General features: G+C 35.4%; 1 protein-coding gene across 6 annotated transcripts in view; it reads left to right on the top strand.

The window, feature by feature from the left end:
* DGKB (diacylglycerol kinase beta) overlaps window positions 1-17,592 on the top strand; it is a 298,411-nt gene that overhangs the window by 108,763 nt on the left and 172,056 nt on the right. For all 6 annotated transcript variants that reach the window (XM_062508155.1, XM_062508139.1, XM_062508130.1 and 3 more), the window contains one exon: window positions 1,253-1,413. In XM_062508155.1, coding sequence (XP_062364139.1) covers window positions 1,253-1,413 — 161 coding nt within the window. The remainder of the gene's footprint in view (window positions 1-1,252; window positions 1,414-17,592) is intronic.

The raw sequence follows: 17,592 nt of genomic DNA, 5'->3' as shown, positions 1-17,592 counted from the left end.
AAAAACAATAGGGAAATATTCTGGGTTTCATCATTCTTTCCCAATTGCTTTGTGGTAAACAATACCATAATACAGATTTTCTGGGACTTCGATAGATGAGAGAGGAGAAAGGGATTCCAGAAACTAAATTTCTGGTGAGTGACCTCAGGGATGCAAAGAAATGGAATTGGGCATGCTGCTGTCATGTGGTGGTTAGCAGTAACTAGCAAAAGTGTGCCAGGCAGCCATAAACAAATACATCAGCAATGGGTTTTGAGCAAGGAGGCTTTGAGTGGCTTGCCCTGCTAAAGCTATTAATAACGCTGGCAATATATATTGCTTGAATAGGAAATCTTGTTTTTTCTGCTTTGAAGAAGGACTGAATCCCCAGATCTTAGCTACCTATTGCAAAGTCATTTGTTCTGAATAATATTCAGAGTTGATAATGTCACTTAGTAAAACCCCCACAGTTTTTCTTCATGCACACATGTGTATGTTGTATATACTCATGAGTGCATAAGCAAGTTTTCTACCCAGTTGGGTGAATGACATTTGAGTGCTTATTTGCAGCTAAGAGTAAGTTCTCTCTACAAAGCAGGATGAGGCACATTCAGAAACTGTTGAAATAAGCAAAAATGTTACTTTTGCTGATGAAGCTATCAGCTATGGATTTAAAATTTTGGATTTGTTATGCTATACCAGGTTGAAACAATCCATGAAGATTAGTAGATAGCTTTTAACTGTTCAGTGTCTTGTCAGGCAAAACAGCAATATGTCCCTGTTCCATAAATTTTGAAATCAAAGGACTTTATGTATTAATTTCTCATCAAGAACATTTTGCAAAGTACAGCCTTAGCTGTATGGATCATTTGGAAAATTCAAGAGATTGGCAAATTTTGAAGACCTAATTATTTTTTCATCACAATTTTGATGTCCACTGAAATCTGTAGAATTATTCTAAATTTACATGCTAATTAGCTTTGTATTTGTACTTCTTTTAATGACAAGTGCTGAAAAATTGTCAGTACTTCAAGCACAATCCTGCTTTTAAGGTCTTATGTGCATTGCTTTAATTTTTCCAGTCACAGAATCACAGAATATTTTGAGTTGGAAGAAACCTTTAAAGGTTAGTTAAGTAGTCCAACCCTCCCTGCAATGAGCAGGGGCACCTTCAATTAGATCAGGTTTCTAAGAGTCCTGCCCAAGAAAGAGGAAGAAAATGTAATTAAATTTCATTTTGCTTGATTAAATAACTGGTTTTATGTTTTGCTAGGGTATGAAGGTGAGAATTTGATGAAGATCTTAAAAGACATTGAGAATAGCTCAGAGATTTTACTGGACAGGTGGAAATTCGAAGTAATACCCAATGATAAAGATGAGAAAGGAGATCCAGTGCCTTACAACATCATCAATAACTACTTTTCTATTGGCGTGGTAAGACTTGTGCTTATCCTTAAGTGATTTTCTGTTTTGAATAAATATTTGCATCACATGTCTTCAAATGAAGAACTGTTGGCTAGAGATCATTTATAATGTTGTTTTGCTAGTGAAATGAATACATAGATGACTGACAGCAATTTGCATAAATTTACTTCCTCACATTCAAACCTGAATTATTTTTCAGGACATTCTACCTTCCCATCTATAAAGAAGATATTTGTGTTGTTCTTAATGGTTTATGAGCAGCTATAATACTAAATTTATATTGTCATTTTGAAGGTCCTATAAAAGTATAGAGGAAAAACTAATCACTTAATAAGAAGTGTTTTTTCCATTGGTACTCACGTAATCAAAACTGTTTAAAGGAATAGTTGCATTCTTTATTTCTTCAGCTCCACATATATCTGCTTGGTGCTGCCTTGTAGGGAAATGAAGTCCATTTCAAATTCACAGTTTGGATGGATTACAAGGAAAAAGAGTTTAAGCAGCTCTTCATGCCTGAGGAACTGCATCTCTGGTTTGCGCTTCTCTGTGGTTTTCTATGTACTGTATATACTTGTTAACACTAGCAGAATTTCTTTATTCATATATGATTTGTAATTAGTTGTTATTTTCTGATACTACTCTGAAGAACCATTACTTCATACCTCATCTGGGTTTTTCCTAGGTGATTCTTCCTGCCTACATGCAGAAACCTACACTTGATTGAATTACACTCTCTTCTAATTTTTACTGTTTCTCCAAGGCACTATGAAAATTAATGGTGACCTACAACATATTGCACATTGCCTCATAGATTCTTGCCAAATAATAAGTACAGTCTCTAATCCAACATGAATAGAACTTGCTGTGTGAACTTTGCAATGGTATGGCAGAAACTGTACTTAATAACAATCAATCTAAATATATATTTAGAAAGGACGGGAAAGTAAAACTGAATAAAATTGTGCTTGACATGGGGCTCTTGATGGTTTAGGAACATAATTCAGGTGGGAAGGGATTGGAGGAAGTCATTCATTCTAAACAGGGTCAGCTATGAGAGAAGATTGCATTGCACAGGGCATTATCCATTTAGATTTTAAAAGCCCCCAAGGATGGCACAACCTCTTGGGGCAACTGTTGTGGTGCTTGACTGCCCTTACAATGAAAGTTTTTTTTTTTCTACATCCTGTCTGAATTTCTCATTTCAACATAAATTATCTGTCTCCCATTCTCCTGTCATGTGTGCTACTGTGAAGAGTCTGGCTTTGTGCTCTTGATACCTCCTCATAGGAACTTGCAGTCTGTTATTAGACCCCTCTGGAGCTGCCCTCTTACCTTTGAATCACCTTATCTAGTCAGTCTTTTTTTTAAAAAAAAATCTTTCCAGCAATCAAGACCATAGTATCCCAAGCTAGGCACAAGAATGCTAGGGTAGCCAGTTCAAAACCTCGCTGAAGTTGAGCATGACATCCCTTGCTCTCTCCTCATCTACAAATCTAGTTGTTTTACCATAGGTAGCAATCAGAAAGCACTTTACTGTTTGGAAGGAAAATGATACACTAAGTGGAAAGCAATGTTGGAGACAGTAGCATATGTATGTGAAAGGTCTGATTAGTATGTTCAAGCCTTTTTAATCTATGGCAGTCTCAAAGCTCTGATATGCACATAAGAACTGTGCTTAGTCCAAGTATAGAGAAAAAGGTAAGAAACAAACTGGGATGCATGTGTAACAAACTCTGAACGAATATGGGTAATGTTCAACCTGATGGAAACAAAAAGCACAGAAGGACCATAAGAAGTGGACACTAAGCTCTGTGTCAGTTTCAAAGCAGGAGCTAGAAAACATCTAAGAACAATGTAGAATAAGATGAAGATTTTTCTATTGTTCACATCCATCATTCTGTCAGGATGGCAAGATACCAGGAGAGAAATTCCATCTGCTTCCTGATAATACTGGAGTCACTGATACAAGCTAAATATCCAAGAAAAATGTGTATTAAAGCAGTCAAATCATATTACCTTTAAAAAGCAAAGGTACCACCATCTCAAGGAAAACCAAACCAAAAAAAACAATGTGCAGGAATATAGTAGGGTCATCTGAAAAGGAAAACTTGTCTTGGAAAGTCACAGTTTTGGGGAGCTGGACAAACATAGCTGGTAGTATTAGAGGACAAATGAGGAGTCATGACAGAGATGGGAAACATTAGGCCAACTGTCTGACAGTGGCAAGTTCAATTAATGATGTACTTCAGAGAAAATAAAAGTTATTTTCCTCATAATCTACCCTACCAACTTTAATAGTCATACTTCTATGCACTAGGTTGGTATTATCCCAGCGATCTTCCAAGACAGAGTGCAGTAATGTCAGTATTGTTTTGTTATCACAGGCTGTATTCTTGGGCCTGCAATGCATTTCTGCAGTTGCTGCAGTACTCGAATTCGCAATACTGAAATTGTGACTTTATTCAGCCAACTTGCTCTTGCTATAATCAGAGGGAGTGCATGTGTGTAGACAGAGTATTTCATTAGACATGACTATTTGTCATGGTTAACCTTTTTCCTATGGATCAAACAGTTTAACTTTTACTGCTTTCTTGAAGCATGCAGCTGCTTACCATTAATGGTGGCTCAAGATGTACAAGGACATCTGAAGGACAGGTGCTTCAGATAAGCCTGTGTGCGTAACACTCCTGGTTTATCTTATCCTAGCTATTTTTTGTATCTGTATCTCAAGCCTGTAAAAACAAACAAAACCAAAAACCAGAAAGCCAACACTAATCTAATGCTGTCTTAGAACAGGGAAATATATTCACAAAATCAACAATAATTCTTCAATTCAATGCTTGAAATTACCCCCGAGGAGAAAGCCTCAAAAGAATACCCAAGCAAGCAAAATAATCCTCAGACTAAATTGCCGTATACTCATGACTATCCCTTACTCAGAGAAGAGGAAGAAAGTGGATAATGATAGCCTAAAAAGTAAACCCTGTTTTTGCAAGCAATTGCTCTCAAGTCTAGTCTCAGATCATACCTGGACTGAGCCGTTTTCTTCAGTGATGCAGTCTTAGTAAAGCATAAATGCACATTGTTAATTATGAAATTGATAGGCCTATATTCTATTCACAATGAATGTACTCAATTCATCTATACACAAAATTAGATAAACATATAAGATGGTGAAATAGTCATGTGCTGATTGAGACCTGAACAGCAGCTATGGAAGATGAATGACAGACAGTGGGACAAACTCTCACATGAAACCAAAATAGGAAAACAACTTGAGAACATTTTTACCTTGAGAAAGACTTCCATGTGCACTGTTAGGAAACTCCATAATGGCATGTCCAGAAATGTTGCATAGTGCTGAAGTGTGAAGAAAGAATTCTTTTAAGCTTAAGGATAAGTACCTTAGTTGTCAAGCAATATTGTGTTGTTGATACTAATCACTGAAAAGGGGAGTGACTGTCAAGGCTGTCTGTCTTTTATTGGGAAGTTTTTGAGGAATTTCAAATATGTAGGGAAGTTATAGTGCTTATTTTTAGTGCTTCTCAAATTATTGTCTCAAAGTGAGACAAAATGGGTATTTTGATAATGGAAGGAATGCCTCATTCAAGTGTTCCACTTTGATTAAACATTAGAAACCTTGGCTTCCACTAAATATTTTGTTGAAAAGAGCATGTGCAAGTGGAAACAAGACATCTTACATACTTAGGGTAGGAATGTGTGAGAGAGCACAATACCTCTTCTTTCTGTGCTTTCTCTTCCAGGTGGATATCCAAGAGAAATTATGAAATCATGCGAAAACTATAATGAAGTTTTTCTAAAAAATGCCTCATTACTATTTTGTATGTCCCAATTAATAGTTCTTATTCCTGAAGATAGATGAGGCTCCTCCTTGATTGCAGCAACTTGCTGTAGGCCAAACCAAAGGCACAGTTGTGGTCACCTGAGAACTAGCATTGCTGGACCCTTATATTTTACGTTTTTATGTAAGCTGCTTGAAAATATTAAATAAAAACAAATAACTGGACTCGGGTAATGGCTTATCTTAAAAAAGGTAACAATTTTTAAACTAAACAACTCATCTATTTCCCATTGACTTTCCTGTTAGCTACTAATAGCTCTTTTTATTGTTTTCCATTTTGTGGGTAATAATGCTGAAAGAAATTATGAATAGATGTTAGGATGTGAGTCCTAAAGTAGGCTTTCCAGAAGCAAGCATAATTTTGAATTTACTGTTCTGCCACTGAATTAGCGTAGAGTTTAGACTTTATGGAGCCAAAATTAGGTCAACATGAATCAGTACTGAAGATCTTTAACCGTAAACATTTTCTTTCTGTTTTTTTTACCTTTTAAATAAATTATAAATTTATCTGATGTTAATGTAAGATAAAATGTTATCAATGCTGTTTAACTATCACTTGAATTTCTGGAACTGCATAGGGTATTGCAGAGCATATGCTGCTAAGCCCTTGCACTTCTGTAATTAGACTGTAGGAGCATCACAAACTGAACTTGCATTGTCTTTCAGTGCAAGTTTGTGTAAAAACACATAGTACTGAGCTAGATTTTAAGGAAAATTATATAAAGTGTGGCACAGAGCAACTTTCCCTATGTTAAAACAGTGAATATCAATCTAAAATGAAAGCAGTTCTCACTGGTGTTTGGGCAGTATTCGAGGTGTAAGAATAAACCAAATGATACAGTACTTACTGGTATTTAAAGAAGGCAGTCCTAAAGATTATATTAGCAATCACTGTATATCCTTGTGTGCAACTAGAAGTGTTCTGTATGAATGACTGATTAGGTAATGCTCTGATATTTATCTGTATTTTTTTCCCCTTCTGCCACATTCCATTAAAATTTTGAACTTTTGTTTTTGGCCAAGTTATAGAGCTGTTACATATATAAAAAACATACATATTCTCTCTGTTCACACTTAAGTGATTGCCTAGTGTTCTGGCTAGGAAGACTGCAAGGGTTGCAGTCCCTTAGGAAACCAGCAGAATTCCTTAGAGGCTTACATTCTTTGTAGATCTAGAATTACTTCTCCTTTGTCTACACTGATCACCTGAATGCATGCTTTAGGATAAGACTGCTTGGGAACTTTGCTATTGGTGCTCTTTTATCTACACACCCTAGAGTATTGTCAGCAGAATCAAGCTCCTTAGGAAGCTTAAATCTACAGTTGATCTTATTCAGATTATTTCATTTGCACCAGATACTTAGGATATGGAAAACATCTTCTCTGTCTACTTACTGATTCAGGATTTAAATAAGAATCTTCCAGTCTCCGTTCAGCTGAAATTTTCAATACATATGCAAACACATACACAAGAACATATTGGAGGGAAAAAAGTGCTCTAGGACAGCAATTAAGACAGTAACCTGGAAGAGAACTGAGATATCCAGATTCCTGTTCCATCTGTTGTTTTGTCCAGTTGATTAAGTTGTACATGGAAATTCAGAAACTTACATTACTCTCAGTGACTTCTTTTCTAAAATCAATAGGTAAAAAATTTTAATGCTAAACCAATAACTTAGGGAAGTAGAACACCTCAGTCTTTCATTCAGTCTTTAAAGCATGTGGTAATTGATTTCATCGCAATATGGTGATGATTCTCACTTGGATGATCTACAACAAAAATATTTTTTACAAGTGTTTTTAGTTAAAGATAGCTGAATATGCCTGGAAATGTTCTGTAAGTTCTTTGAGAAACAAGTCAGTATTATATGCTGGATTAATAACAAAAATGGCTGTTATCACATAGAGGGGAAATTTCAGTAACACTAGTAAGTAATGCTACAAATCCGAAGAGTTATTATCATAAAGTAGTAAAGGTCTACGACAAAGACAAGTGTACTTTTATGACACCTAATATGTTACTATCTAAATGCACTATCAAATAGATATTTGGGGGCTCATGATTTAATATTCTTCAACCTTAACCAGTCACTAAGAGCCTCTTATTCTGCCAGCGGGGAAAAATATGACTTCTTAATTCTCGTAATCATAAATTTGAACTTGTTGCTAGTCTGCTTCCCCATCACTGTACTCTAAGTCATCAAACTACACTTCCATTATACCTTCTTAATTTTTTAAATTTTTTTCCAAGACTGGAAAAAAAAAATAAGAAAAACTCTTACACAGAAGCCATATTTTTTTGTTTTCTTGAGAAAGGACTTTCATTAGCATCAACAGCAATTTTGAATACCAGAATTTTAAGTCTCAAATACAAGAGTCTTAGGTATAGTTGTTCCTCTAACTGGCTATGGGATCCCATAATCTTGTACTGTTAATGTTATTTTATTATCTTTGTTATTTTACAGTGTATTTATTACTACTAAAGGGTGGTTATTATTGTATTGAATATTTACAGCTGTGAATGAATTTAAGGCTTACACTGGCCCCAGATTTTGAAATTTTAAAGCCTCATAGCATTTTGCTGTTCATGGTGGTAAATTTTTTCTGCATAGGAAAATATCCTAAGGAGATTTGCTGATTCAGTGCAGAATTTAAGTGCATGCACATCTTAACACTGATGCAATGTGACATTTAAGTATATGTTTAAACTTTCCTGATCTAATGAAGCAGTTAAGTACTTGGGTAATTTTTTGAAACATCTTTTGCATTTTCACTAATATGACTGGAAAAATGCACATATTGAATTTTTGGGCATTTGGTGTAAACTGATTAATAATTCAAGTGGGATTTTTTAGGTATACATAACTTAAAATGATGTTTAGTGGTTTGCTGAACTAATATGAACATAAATACATGCCTAAGTGATTTTGTGAATCCTAATCATCACTTTGAATGTGCTAATGGAATACTGTGATATATTGCATTATTTCTGTGCCAAGGAGGGAAAGAACACTTCCCAGTAAACAAATCCAAAACGCTTTTTTTTTGTCCTACAAAAAGTAAGAAAATGAACAGTTTATCCATGTGTGAATGCAAACGTAGTATTAAAAGATCCATATTGATACTGGGCTTCTTTATCACAGTTTCAGTCATGTGGCCAAATCTGTAAAAATGGTTGCTGTATCTGTGGGGAGAACTCTGCTCTCTTTCAGAAGGAGCATGTTCAGAGCACTTTAATCCCAGATTTGAAATACTGTTATTTTGAGTAATCATTGATAGTTCAATATATCATCTTGTTTAATTTCCTCACATTGCTAATTTTTGCAAATGAGTTATTCTTATAGGTCTTACTACTTGCATGTTTGAACCCTCTTTACTCTTTTCAGCTCTATTGCTGAAATATTGAGGTTCTTCTGCAGAAATTTTTGGATATAATATGTGGCAATATATGATGATGTAGAGTTTTTTGGTTGAAGGTAGTTGTTTTTTTCATATGGCAGAAAGCCACAGGCATATACTGCATGCCACATAAAGCTAGATCTGTAGAATAATTCATAAATAAGAAGCGATAGGAGGCTCTTTGAAGGTTTCCTCTCACTAATGTGCTGCAGTGTTTCCCTGGACATGGAGAATACAAATTCCATAGCTAAGATGTACTTAGTCTTAGAGTTGGTAGTATCTATAGCGCAACACTGCTGGTGGAGTTTCCTGTTAGGTAGTTTCTTTCTGCCAGTGTGGATTTAGCTTACCTTCTAAATCCCTCTTGCCGTCATATTACTACCATTCATAATGTGTATGAATTCATAATGTATATTGGGGAACCCTAGCATGAGAGTTGTACTCTACAGCAGGGGATGTGGGAGGTACTTTTGTGCAGAGAACTAAAGTTTTGTAGCTTACTCTACTGTGTAATGAGTCTTACTACTACAAAAGAAAGATGATTTCCTGAGTTACCATTTCTTTTCCTTCTTATAAGTGTAAAGAAATTCAAAGAATTGATTGTTTTTCCTATTTGGTTGATCATTTATTTATTTTTATTTTACTTTACATTTGCCAGCATATGCTGGAACTTTCTGAAAATATTTACATGTATCAAGTAAGTTTATTAAGACACGTGTGTGATTTCCCTTGCAGGTCAGTAAGAATACCTAGGTTTGTGCTGAATTCACTGTGGGTTTTGTCAGTTTTAGTAAAAATGCAATTCCCTGGGTTATATTTAAAGTAGCAAGTAATTTTGCTTGGTAGGAGTGTAGCAATTGATGCTGAGTTCCTTCTGTCTGCAAAACATGCTGTTTTGGAGTCTTAATTCAAACTGGGTATAGTCTGTTCCCATGCTATGAACTGTCCTAAGCATACTTGTCCTAAAGTAACCTAAATGACTGGTCATTGGTTTGGCCTATGTGTCCTCATCATTTGGAAGGAGCACCCTGGCCACACAAAATACAGTATGTTTCAAGGATACCTGGCTGACATGCACCAATCTTTGCTTCAAAGAGAATCACAGGAGGTAGGAATGATTTGCTAAAAGATGAGATTGCTTCTCTACAGTTTCACAATGAACATGGAAAAGACAAATAGGTGTATGGTGTGTCTAACTTTGACTTACCATCCCCCTGTTCTAGTTTCCCATGTCAGTTTTTTTTTTTCTGTCATTTTAGGTATTTGAGACTCATTTAACTTTTCATAATGTGGTGAGAAAAAGGCTGAACACCTTGAACTAAGAAAGGCTCCCTTGTTTTAAATTTATAAGTATCTCAGCACTTGCTAGTACTTGCTACCCATTCCTGACATAAAATTATTCTTCTGGCCTGGAGTCAAGGGCTAGAAAGTGGCTTGTTTCCCTTAGTCAGTAAAAACTTTGAGAAAAATCATGGGGAGAGTCTTTGGCAGTTACCTGTATTCTCTTTAATTTATAAGAGATCTGTAAAATAGAACAATTTCTAGAATTGGGAAGATGTTACATTTCATCTATGTTAAATTTAGGAAAGCTAGGTATTAAATAAAATGCAATGAGGCATAACTTTACTAAGTTAATACTACTGAAGATTTTTTTTTTGAAAGAAATGCGGTGAAATGAAACTTGGAGTCCTCTGGTATTTTATCATTGCATACCCTAGCTAGTAGAGATTTTGAGTCTCATTCAGGGATTTTTCTGGAGGTTTTTTGTTGCTTTTGTTGTTTCGGGCATGTGCATTTGTTTTCATAAAGGAAGGCTATACCAAGCAGCCTCATCAACAGCTATGGTTACGAGTGACAATTATAAATGAGAGTATATACCTAAAGACATAATTAATCTGCAGTGAGCATGGAGCATCGCCTTAGCTACACAGTGTGTAATTAACTTACAACTATATTAGTCCTACTACAGTATTATTCATTATATATATGTAAGTTATTATTTTCTTCATATGAAATTTGTAATATACTAAGTAATGATTGAGAGTTCATTATAGTGGTTTTTTCATATTATCATAATATAATTGTGATGTATGTTCATCTTATTAATGCTGTTATTCCTACTTGTTCTTAAAAGAAATGTCAAGGATGTCAGGAAAATACGATGAGGGATTTTTTTCACACACTCTAAGAAGCATCTCTATTCAAATGATATTGCAGTTTTAGTCTTTGTCTAGATTTTGTAATTCTGCTTGTTAGTGATGACAGGAGTGCATCAAGGAAAGGTATAAGCCAACAAGACTTTATGTTGAAATCAAGAGTAAGATGAATAAGCTTTAAAGTTGGTCATAAGACTAATTCAGAGCTTACAGTAGGAAGAAGAACTGAGAGAATTGCTTGAATTAAAAAGGCATCGATTTTTAAGATGTGAGGGTATCTATGGAAGTAAGTTGACCAGGAAAGGTTAATGAGATATGCAGACTGTGCAGAACATAAGGTGGGCTTTGTGTGCACTGATACCTTCCCCTGGCTAAGATGCAAGACATATGTCTCTGTGTATACAGGTAGAGCTATGTGAAAATAGCTCAGATTTAAATTGTAATCATTCTGTTTTCATGTGAGAGTTAATCCTGATATATGTAAACAAGTTTATGTAAATTAGTTGCTTTACCAACTTCTCCCTGACAACATCATTTACTTTCTGCCATGCCATTAAAGATCCTATCTCCGAACTTTACTTCCACAGGTCTGCCAGATCCCTTTTGGGTCTTTGTGTGTAGCTGAGAGGGACCAAAGAAATTCTAATCATACTGACTCAAGTGTCCAATGAGGACGTGAAGTACAGTTATTTCTGAGAACATGTATAAAACCCAGTCTATTACAGGTAACCAAGAGGGTGATCCAATTTATAGCCATTTTAGATAAAGTTAAGTTTATAGATATTTAATTACATACATTTAAGAAAAAAATTCTTAATGAATTGCTTAGAATTACTTACTGATTAGGAAATTAGGAGTATGATGGCCATTGGGAATTCTTTCATCTGTCTTAGAATTCTGATTGCCTTAGTTTAAAAGAACAGTCTATTGTTGATGACATGCAAAATTGCTGTTAGCACTAGGAAATCTATCTGAGATACTGATCCTTTGGGTGCATGATGTATAGGATTTGATGTTATTTTGGTGTGTTCTATGTAGTTGTAACTGTTGTGTTCTTGATGCTATGAGGTAGCAAGATCAGTCAAAAAAAGAGTTAGAAAGGCATTTTGGACACAGACAGTGATAAAGAGAGCAAATAATCAAACATAGAAATCTTTGATTTAAGGTAAGCACCTCAGCAGATTTAAAGGAGGAGTTTGATGTGTGAATTGGATGTTAAATAGGCACAGGGAATTGTTACTTTGTCATCCACCATACAATCAATATGTATAGTATATAACTGCAGTCTTGAGGCCAGATAGAGATTCCTCTTTAAGACATTCAACAAATGCCACTTAGGAAGCAGTTTGCAGTTTGGGGAAACATGCATATGTACATACATATATGTGTATATATATATATGTATGAGACTATCTCATGTCTCAAAATAAGTGAAAATAGCAATGGTATATCAGACATTTAAATTATTTTCACTTTTGAATTTATGGTATAGGTTATCCAAGGGTGAAATATATAAAAATCTCAGAGACCTAGAGTTTTGTGTCTTTTAGCATTATTTACATATCTAGAAGTTGATAGCTTAATTGATGTTCCTGTGGTACAGAAATATTCTTTATATCTCCAGATCTGCATGTTTTCTATTTTGATGGCAAAGTCCCAAAAGAAATATGATTTAACTAACTAAACTGAAAATGGGTGGATTTAGCCAAGAAACACTTAGTCTTGTGTTACCATCTGAACCAGGTGGAACTAGAAGCAAATTACATGTCCTTATTGGAACAATTTGTACTAAAGAGCCTCTACAAAGCACACAAGGAACTCTCTATTCCCTATTTGTCGTTTTACAGTTTCTTCACTTAAACTGGAACTCTGAGGGTATAACAGCATATTCTTTATTTTGGTGACAATCCCAAGACTACTTAAGCTTATAAAATGCCAAAGAGTAGGTCAAAACTATTGCTCTTATGCTGTCATTTTATGTTACTGGTGATGTCACCAAGGCTGAATGGACTGATGTGTCACTCAGGAGCAAGAGCTTTCCAGAGCATCCTGCTAAGCAGTCCCACCACAGACGTTGATTCCCACCCAGATCCCTGGAGGCACATGGACACCACAGTGTGCACCCACTTGCATTTACACCTTACTTTAGGACCACCACACCACATGCATACCCTTCAATAACTGTGTAGAGTAGATAGAACACCTTTCTAGGGCATCTTGTGGTACCCTGCTGGTAATGAGGTTTCTGTCTGGAAGGGCTGTCCTTGGCAATACATTTAGCACTGCTGCAATGGAAAGGCTTTTCATGCAGCTATTGCAGTCTCTACACCGATGAAGGAAGGGCTCCTCAGCTGCTGGATTGTCTTGGGTGTTCACATATGCTCTCTTCACTTTACTGCTCTGGCTTTTCATGTTTTCCTTTTCACTGTGCTCTGTAACCCATGACGTTATATTTTATATAACATGTTGCACCAGGGTAGGTTTAGATTGGATATTAGGAAAAATTTCTTTATTGTGTAAAGTGAACTGTAGTCAGGCATTGGAACAGGCTGCCCGGGGAGAAATGTGTGGTTGTGCCACTTTCAGGGATATGATTTAGGAGTGAATATGGCAGTGGATTTGACTTGAAGATCATAGAGGTCTTTTCCAACTTAGATAATTCTGTGATATGGGAGAAGCATCATAATTGGCACCAGTCACTTCACAGCTGCTCATGATATTAGCTATTCACATTTTCTGTCTAGAGCTATTATCTTTAAATTTTTTTGCCATGTTTATCCCGTATTTTAAAAAAATTGTCTTCATTGCATGATATTGCATTTCTTCTTTCTTAGAAGTATCCTTGCATTCAAACAGATCAGGTAATCCAGAATGCTGAAGGAAATAAATGTCACAAGTTTTGGTATTATCTGGAGAAGCAGATGCAAATTGGGATTTTCTGGACTTTTATGCAGCTATTATTTAGGAATAGCAAGATCCACTGATTATATGGATCCAGCCTTGCCGATCTTGGCCAAATGGAGAAAAAAGCCCCAAGCTCTGTAAGGCTCTGGGAATCCAAATCTGATGCATATAGGGCTTGTCTAAATCACTGCAGCATTTTATTCCCATAGAGAAGAATGCAGGAAAAAGATCTGCTGCCTTTCATTTGTAAAATCTCATAGTTGGTGACTAAAGAATTTCTCCTGCCATTCTTCCCCCTTGGGGAAACTCCATGTCAAGGATGATGTCAGTTGTTCACTGATGTGTCTCCTCGTCTGAAAATATTGTCTGTAACCTGACACATGAAGCTGATGATTCACCTACCTGAAATATCCAACCACATTCACTTCTGCTAGGATTACAAGGAAGGAAGCATCCTTTTGAAACAGCAGTGGCTGAAAAATCTTCCGGGAAGTGAATATACCCTGTCATAAGCATTGATGCTGGGGTGGAAGTTGGGTAATAATGAAAATGCCTTTGCACTCTGGGTTTCTACTTGCCTCTTTTGATTTCAGTGAGAGTTTCAGTATGGTGGTGACATTTATTTAGTTCTGTACCGAGTATGTTGTGAAACTGAGAGGGAGAAGGGCTATGCCAGTGTCTCGAAAAAATGCTGTGTTAAGCCAAAAAGAATCACTGTGGCGGGAGGGTTCTATGATAGTTCTGCAGGAAGATAAGTATCAGTTAAAATTCTGATTGTTTTCTACTTTCATAGCAAAATAACACTGGAAAAAAATTATTAATTAAAAAAATAAAATGGGAGTCTAATAAGAAAAAAGTAATTTTCTGTGATAATTTTTGAACTTATTAATAAGCAGAGCCTTAGTTAAATGACATTTCCCTTCTTGGGAGTGTTATTGACATTTTGATATGAGACGGAGAGACCTTTAATGAGATCTCAATCAAAGGTAATATTTATATAATGATACATGAATTCATAAATGCTAGTCAAATAAAAATGCTGTGGCCCATTTTGGCCTTCACCTTATGAAAATCTGTGCAGGTCATAAGATGAAAAAGCTCAGTGAATGACGACTAATACTCTCTCACCTGACTGTCTAATTATTTCTGGCTAATTGTGAGAGTTAATGTTTGAAGCTGAACCTTGCAGTATAACTTAATCCATCACTCAGAGAAAATGCATGGAAAATGACTGAATTTTTCTCCCTTGCTCAACATATGATCTCCTTAATGTTTGAGTTTCTGGTGATTTCTATTCTCATATAAAAAAGGTAGCATTTATGTAAACTGTGTATTAGCTACCAAAGAAATGTGCTGACAAGTAGACAGATCCTTAAAATTCCTGTTTCATACCTTTGTTTTATCTGTTTTTTTCTTAAAATGCTTCGTTTTAGTAGCTAAAATCACAATCTATTAAATTTCATTTTAGCCTCAGAAGGCAAAAGCCTATGAAAAAAACAAGTTGCCCAAGGTCCATCCAACTTGACCTTGAATGCTTCCAGGGATAGGGCGTTCGTGGGGTATCTCATAACTTTCTTTGTGTGTTTTGAATTTACACTGTTAAGCACAGATAGAATAGTGATGCTATTCTTGTATTTCTGTTCATCTGCAAGTAATCTGTTCTGTGAATTAGCCTTTACATGGGTCAAGATACCCATTGTGTTGCCTGGCATGAGCCCGGAGTCAGAGTAGCCTTCTTCATGTAGTACTGTTCCGTGTGCACATACCAGAGGAGGTCAGAGATAGCTTGAGATGCTCGCTTACAGCAGCAGACTTTTTTTCTTCATTGCATTTTTTTTCCTGTGTTTATAGCTTAACTGGCCTAATGCTTAATAGGTTCTTTCTTAAGTTATGGCAAGTCCAGATATTTGAAAGTGCCTTATAGTTTTTGACTTAAAGCTTAAGGTACTTTGTTACATAATGTACAGCTGTGTAATCCTTCTACTCTCACAGTGTCTTCGAAACCTGAAAAAAATAAATTCCTTAAATTATTTCTTGATGAGTAAAAAAAGAATATTGTATTTGGGACTTCTTATTTTTCAAGTAATAAAACTTATGGAGATGAAACGAAGAGATAGTAAATGAGTTGTGGTTGTATTTTTAAGACAGTTTTCAGTCTTATTTTTACTCAGTCTAGATTTATCTGCTTGATTGAGAGAGACTATCAATGTCTCAAGAGGTAATTTTCTTTGTCAGGAATTCTGAAAAGTTCTGGGCCACTTCTGTCTAGTCAAATTTATCTAGCTAATTTTAATATTTAATTCTGAAAATCTCTAATTTCATTATACTGCTGCCAAATTATTTTCATGTTCTTGTTCATTTTTATTTTTTGTTTTCTTTGTATTTATTTTTGTTTGTTTGTGGGGTATTTTTGTTTTTTTCTGTTTTGTTTTGTATTTGTCTAGTTGTTGTTGATTTGTTTTGGGTTTTTGTTCTTTTATTTTCCAGAATTTCAGGGGAAAAAATACTTCCATGCCATAAAATTACAAGAACAGCAAATAACCATGAGGATCGATATTTCTGAATTGTCAGACCAGATATATGATGAAATTTACAATATAAAACAGCACTTAATCTTTCTGTGCACAATATTAGATATCAGATTTGCATGTATGGCACCAACATGTGTTTATGCAAACAAAATGTTAGAAAGTCATGGGGCCAATGAAATCGGGTTCTTGCACCTTTTTGTTGCCACATTATACCTGCATTTCATAGCAAATTGTCAAAAATTGAAGTAACTACCTCACCTCATTTCATTTTATAACCCCAGAAGTAAGTACACTTGTTATCACTTGATTTGCAGCTACATTCATGTTACTAGTTATTCCTTAAAAATGGCTCTCATGAATAATGAAAATAAATCCCCTTTCTACTCCCATAGCAAGAGGTTTTAAGTGCTACCACCTGGCATCTTAGCAAAAGATCATAATAACCATGTTTTCTTACAATAGTTCATTGAGAGAGTACATGGCAAGAATGAACAAATTTCCACTCTTTGAGCCAAATAAGAAGCTCATTCTCTACTCAGGCAAAAATCAATAGCAGCTTTGCCAGACCAAAACATAGGTGGCTCTTCTTAGAACTATGGTTTATAAAATCTTTATTTTGTCTTAACTATTGGTGGTTTTGTTTGTTCTCTAGGAAGTTTAAAGTCAAACTGCTCTTCTTTCCCCAGTGTGTGTTTGACTTTCTTTTCTACTTCCTCCATATATCTGTTTACTCATATCTTCATTTTTATTCAGCCCTTCACTCTTTTTCTCTCTTCAAGATGGATTCATTTACCCTGTAATGCCCATTTATTACAACCTCATCTTCAACACTCTCTCTTTTTAACTCTGTTACTTATCAGTGTGATAGGAATTGTTCCTGCTTAACAAAATCAGTTTCTAATTCCATTTAGCCAAATAGGTTCAACTGCTTTGTGTGGACATTGAAGCAGTTTAAAAGTGGCTAAAACAGTTTTAGCTTAACCCAATTAGACTAAATCAATTTTGACCACTCTTTAACCACTTTAAAAGCAACCACACAAATGAGTGCATCAATTTTGTCTAAATTAATTTAGATAAAGCAGATTTCACATCTGTAATCCCTTAGTACCTCTTTTCAAATTCTTTATCACCATATCACAGAGGCCCACACATTTTCTTTTTGATCCAGTATTCTAATTTCCAGAGCAAGCTGATTCTGGAATACCAGTGGAAATTGTTTCAGATTATCAGACTGCAAAATACAAAATTTTAAAACAGAAATAATTATTTCAGACAAACTCTGTTTCATTGCACAGCATCGTGATTAACTTAATACTAGGGTACAGAATATGTTCTT

This window comes from Cinclus cinclus, chromosome 1, assembly GCF_963662255.1.
Source record: "Cinclus cinclus chromosome 1, bCinCin1.1, whole genome shotgun sequence".
NCBI lineage: Eukaryota > Metazoa > Chordata > Aves > Passeriformes > Cinclidae > Cinclus > Cinclus cinclus.
The sequence above is the reverse complement of the archived record's forward strand: the minus strand, read 5'-3'. Positions and strand labels throughout refer to the sequence as shown.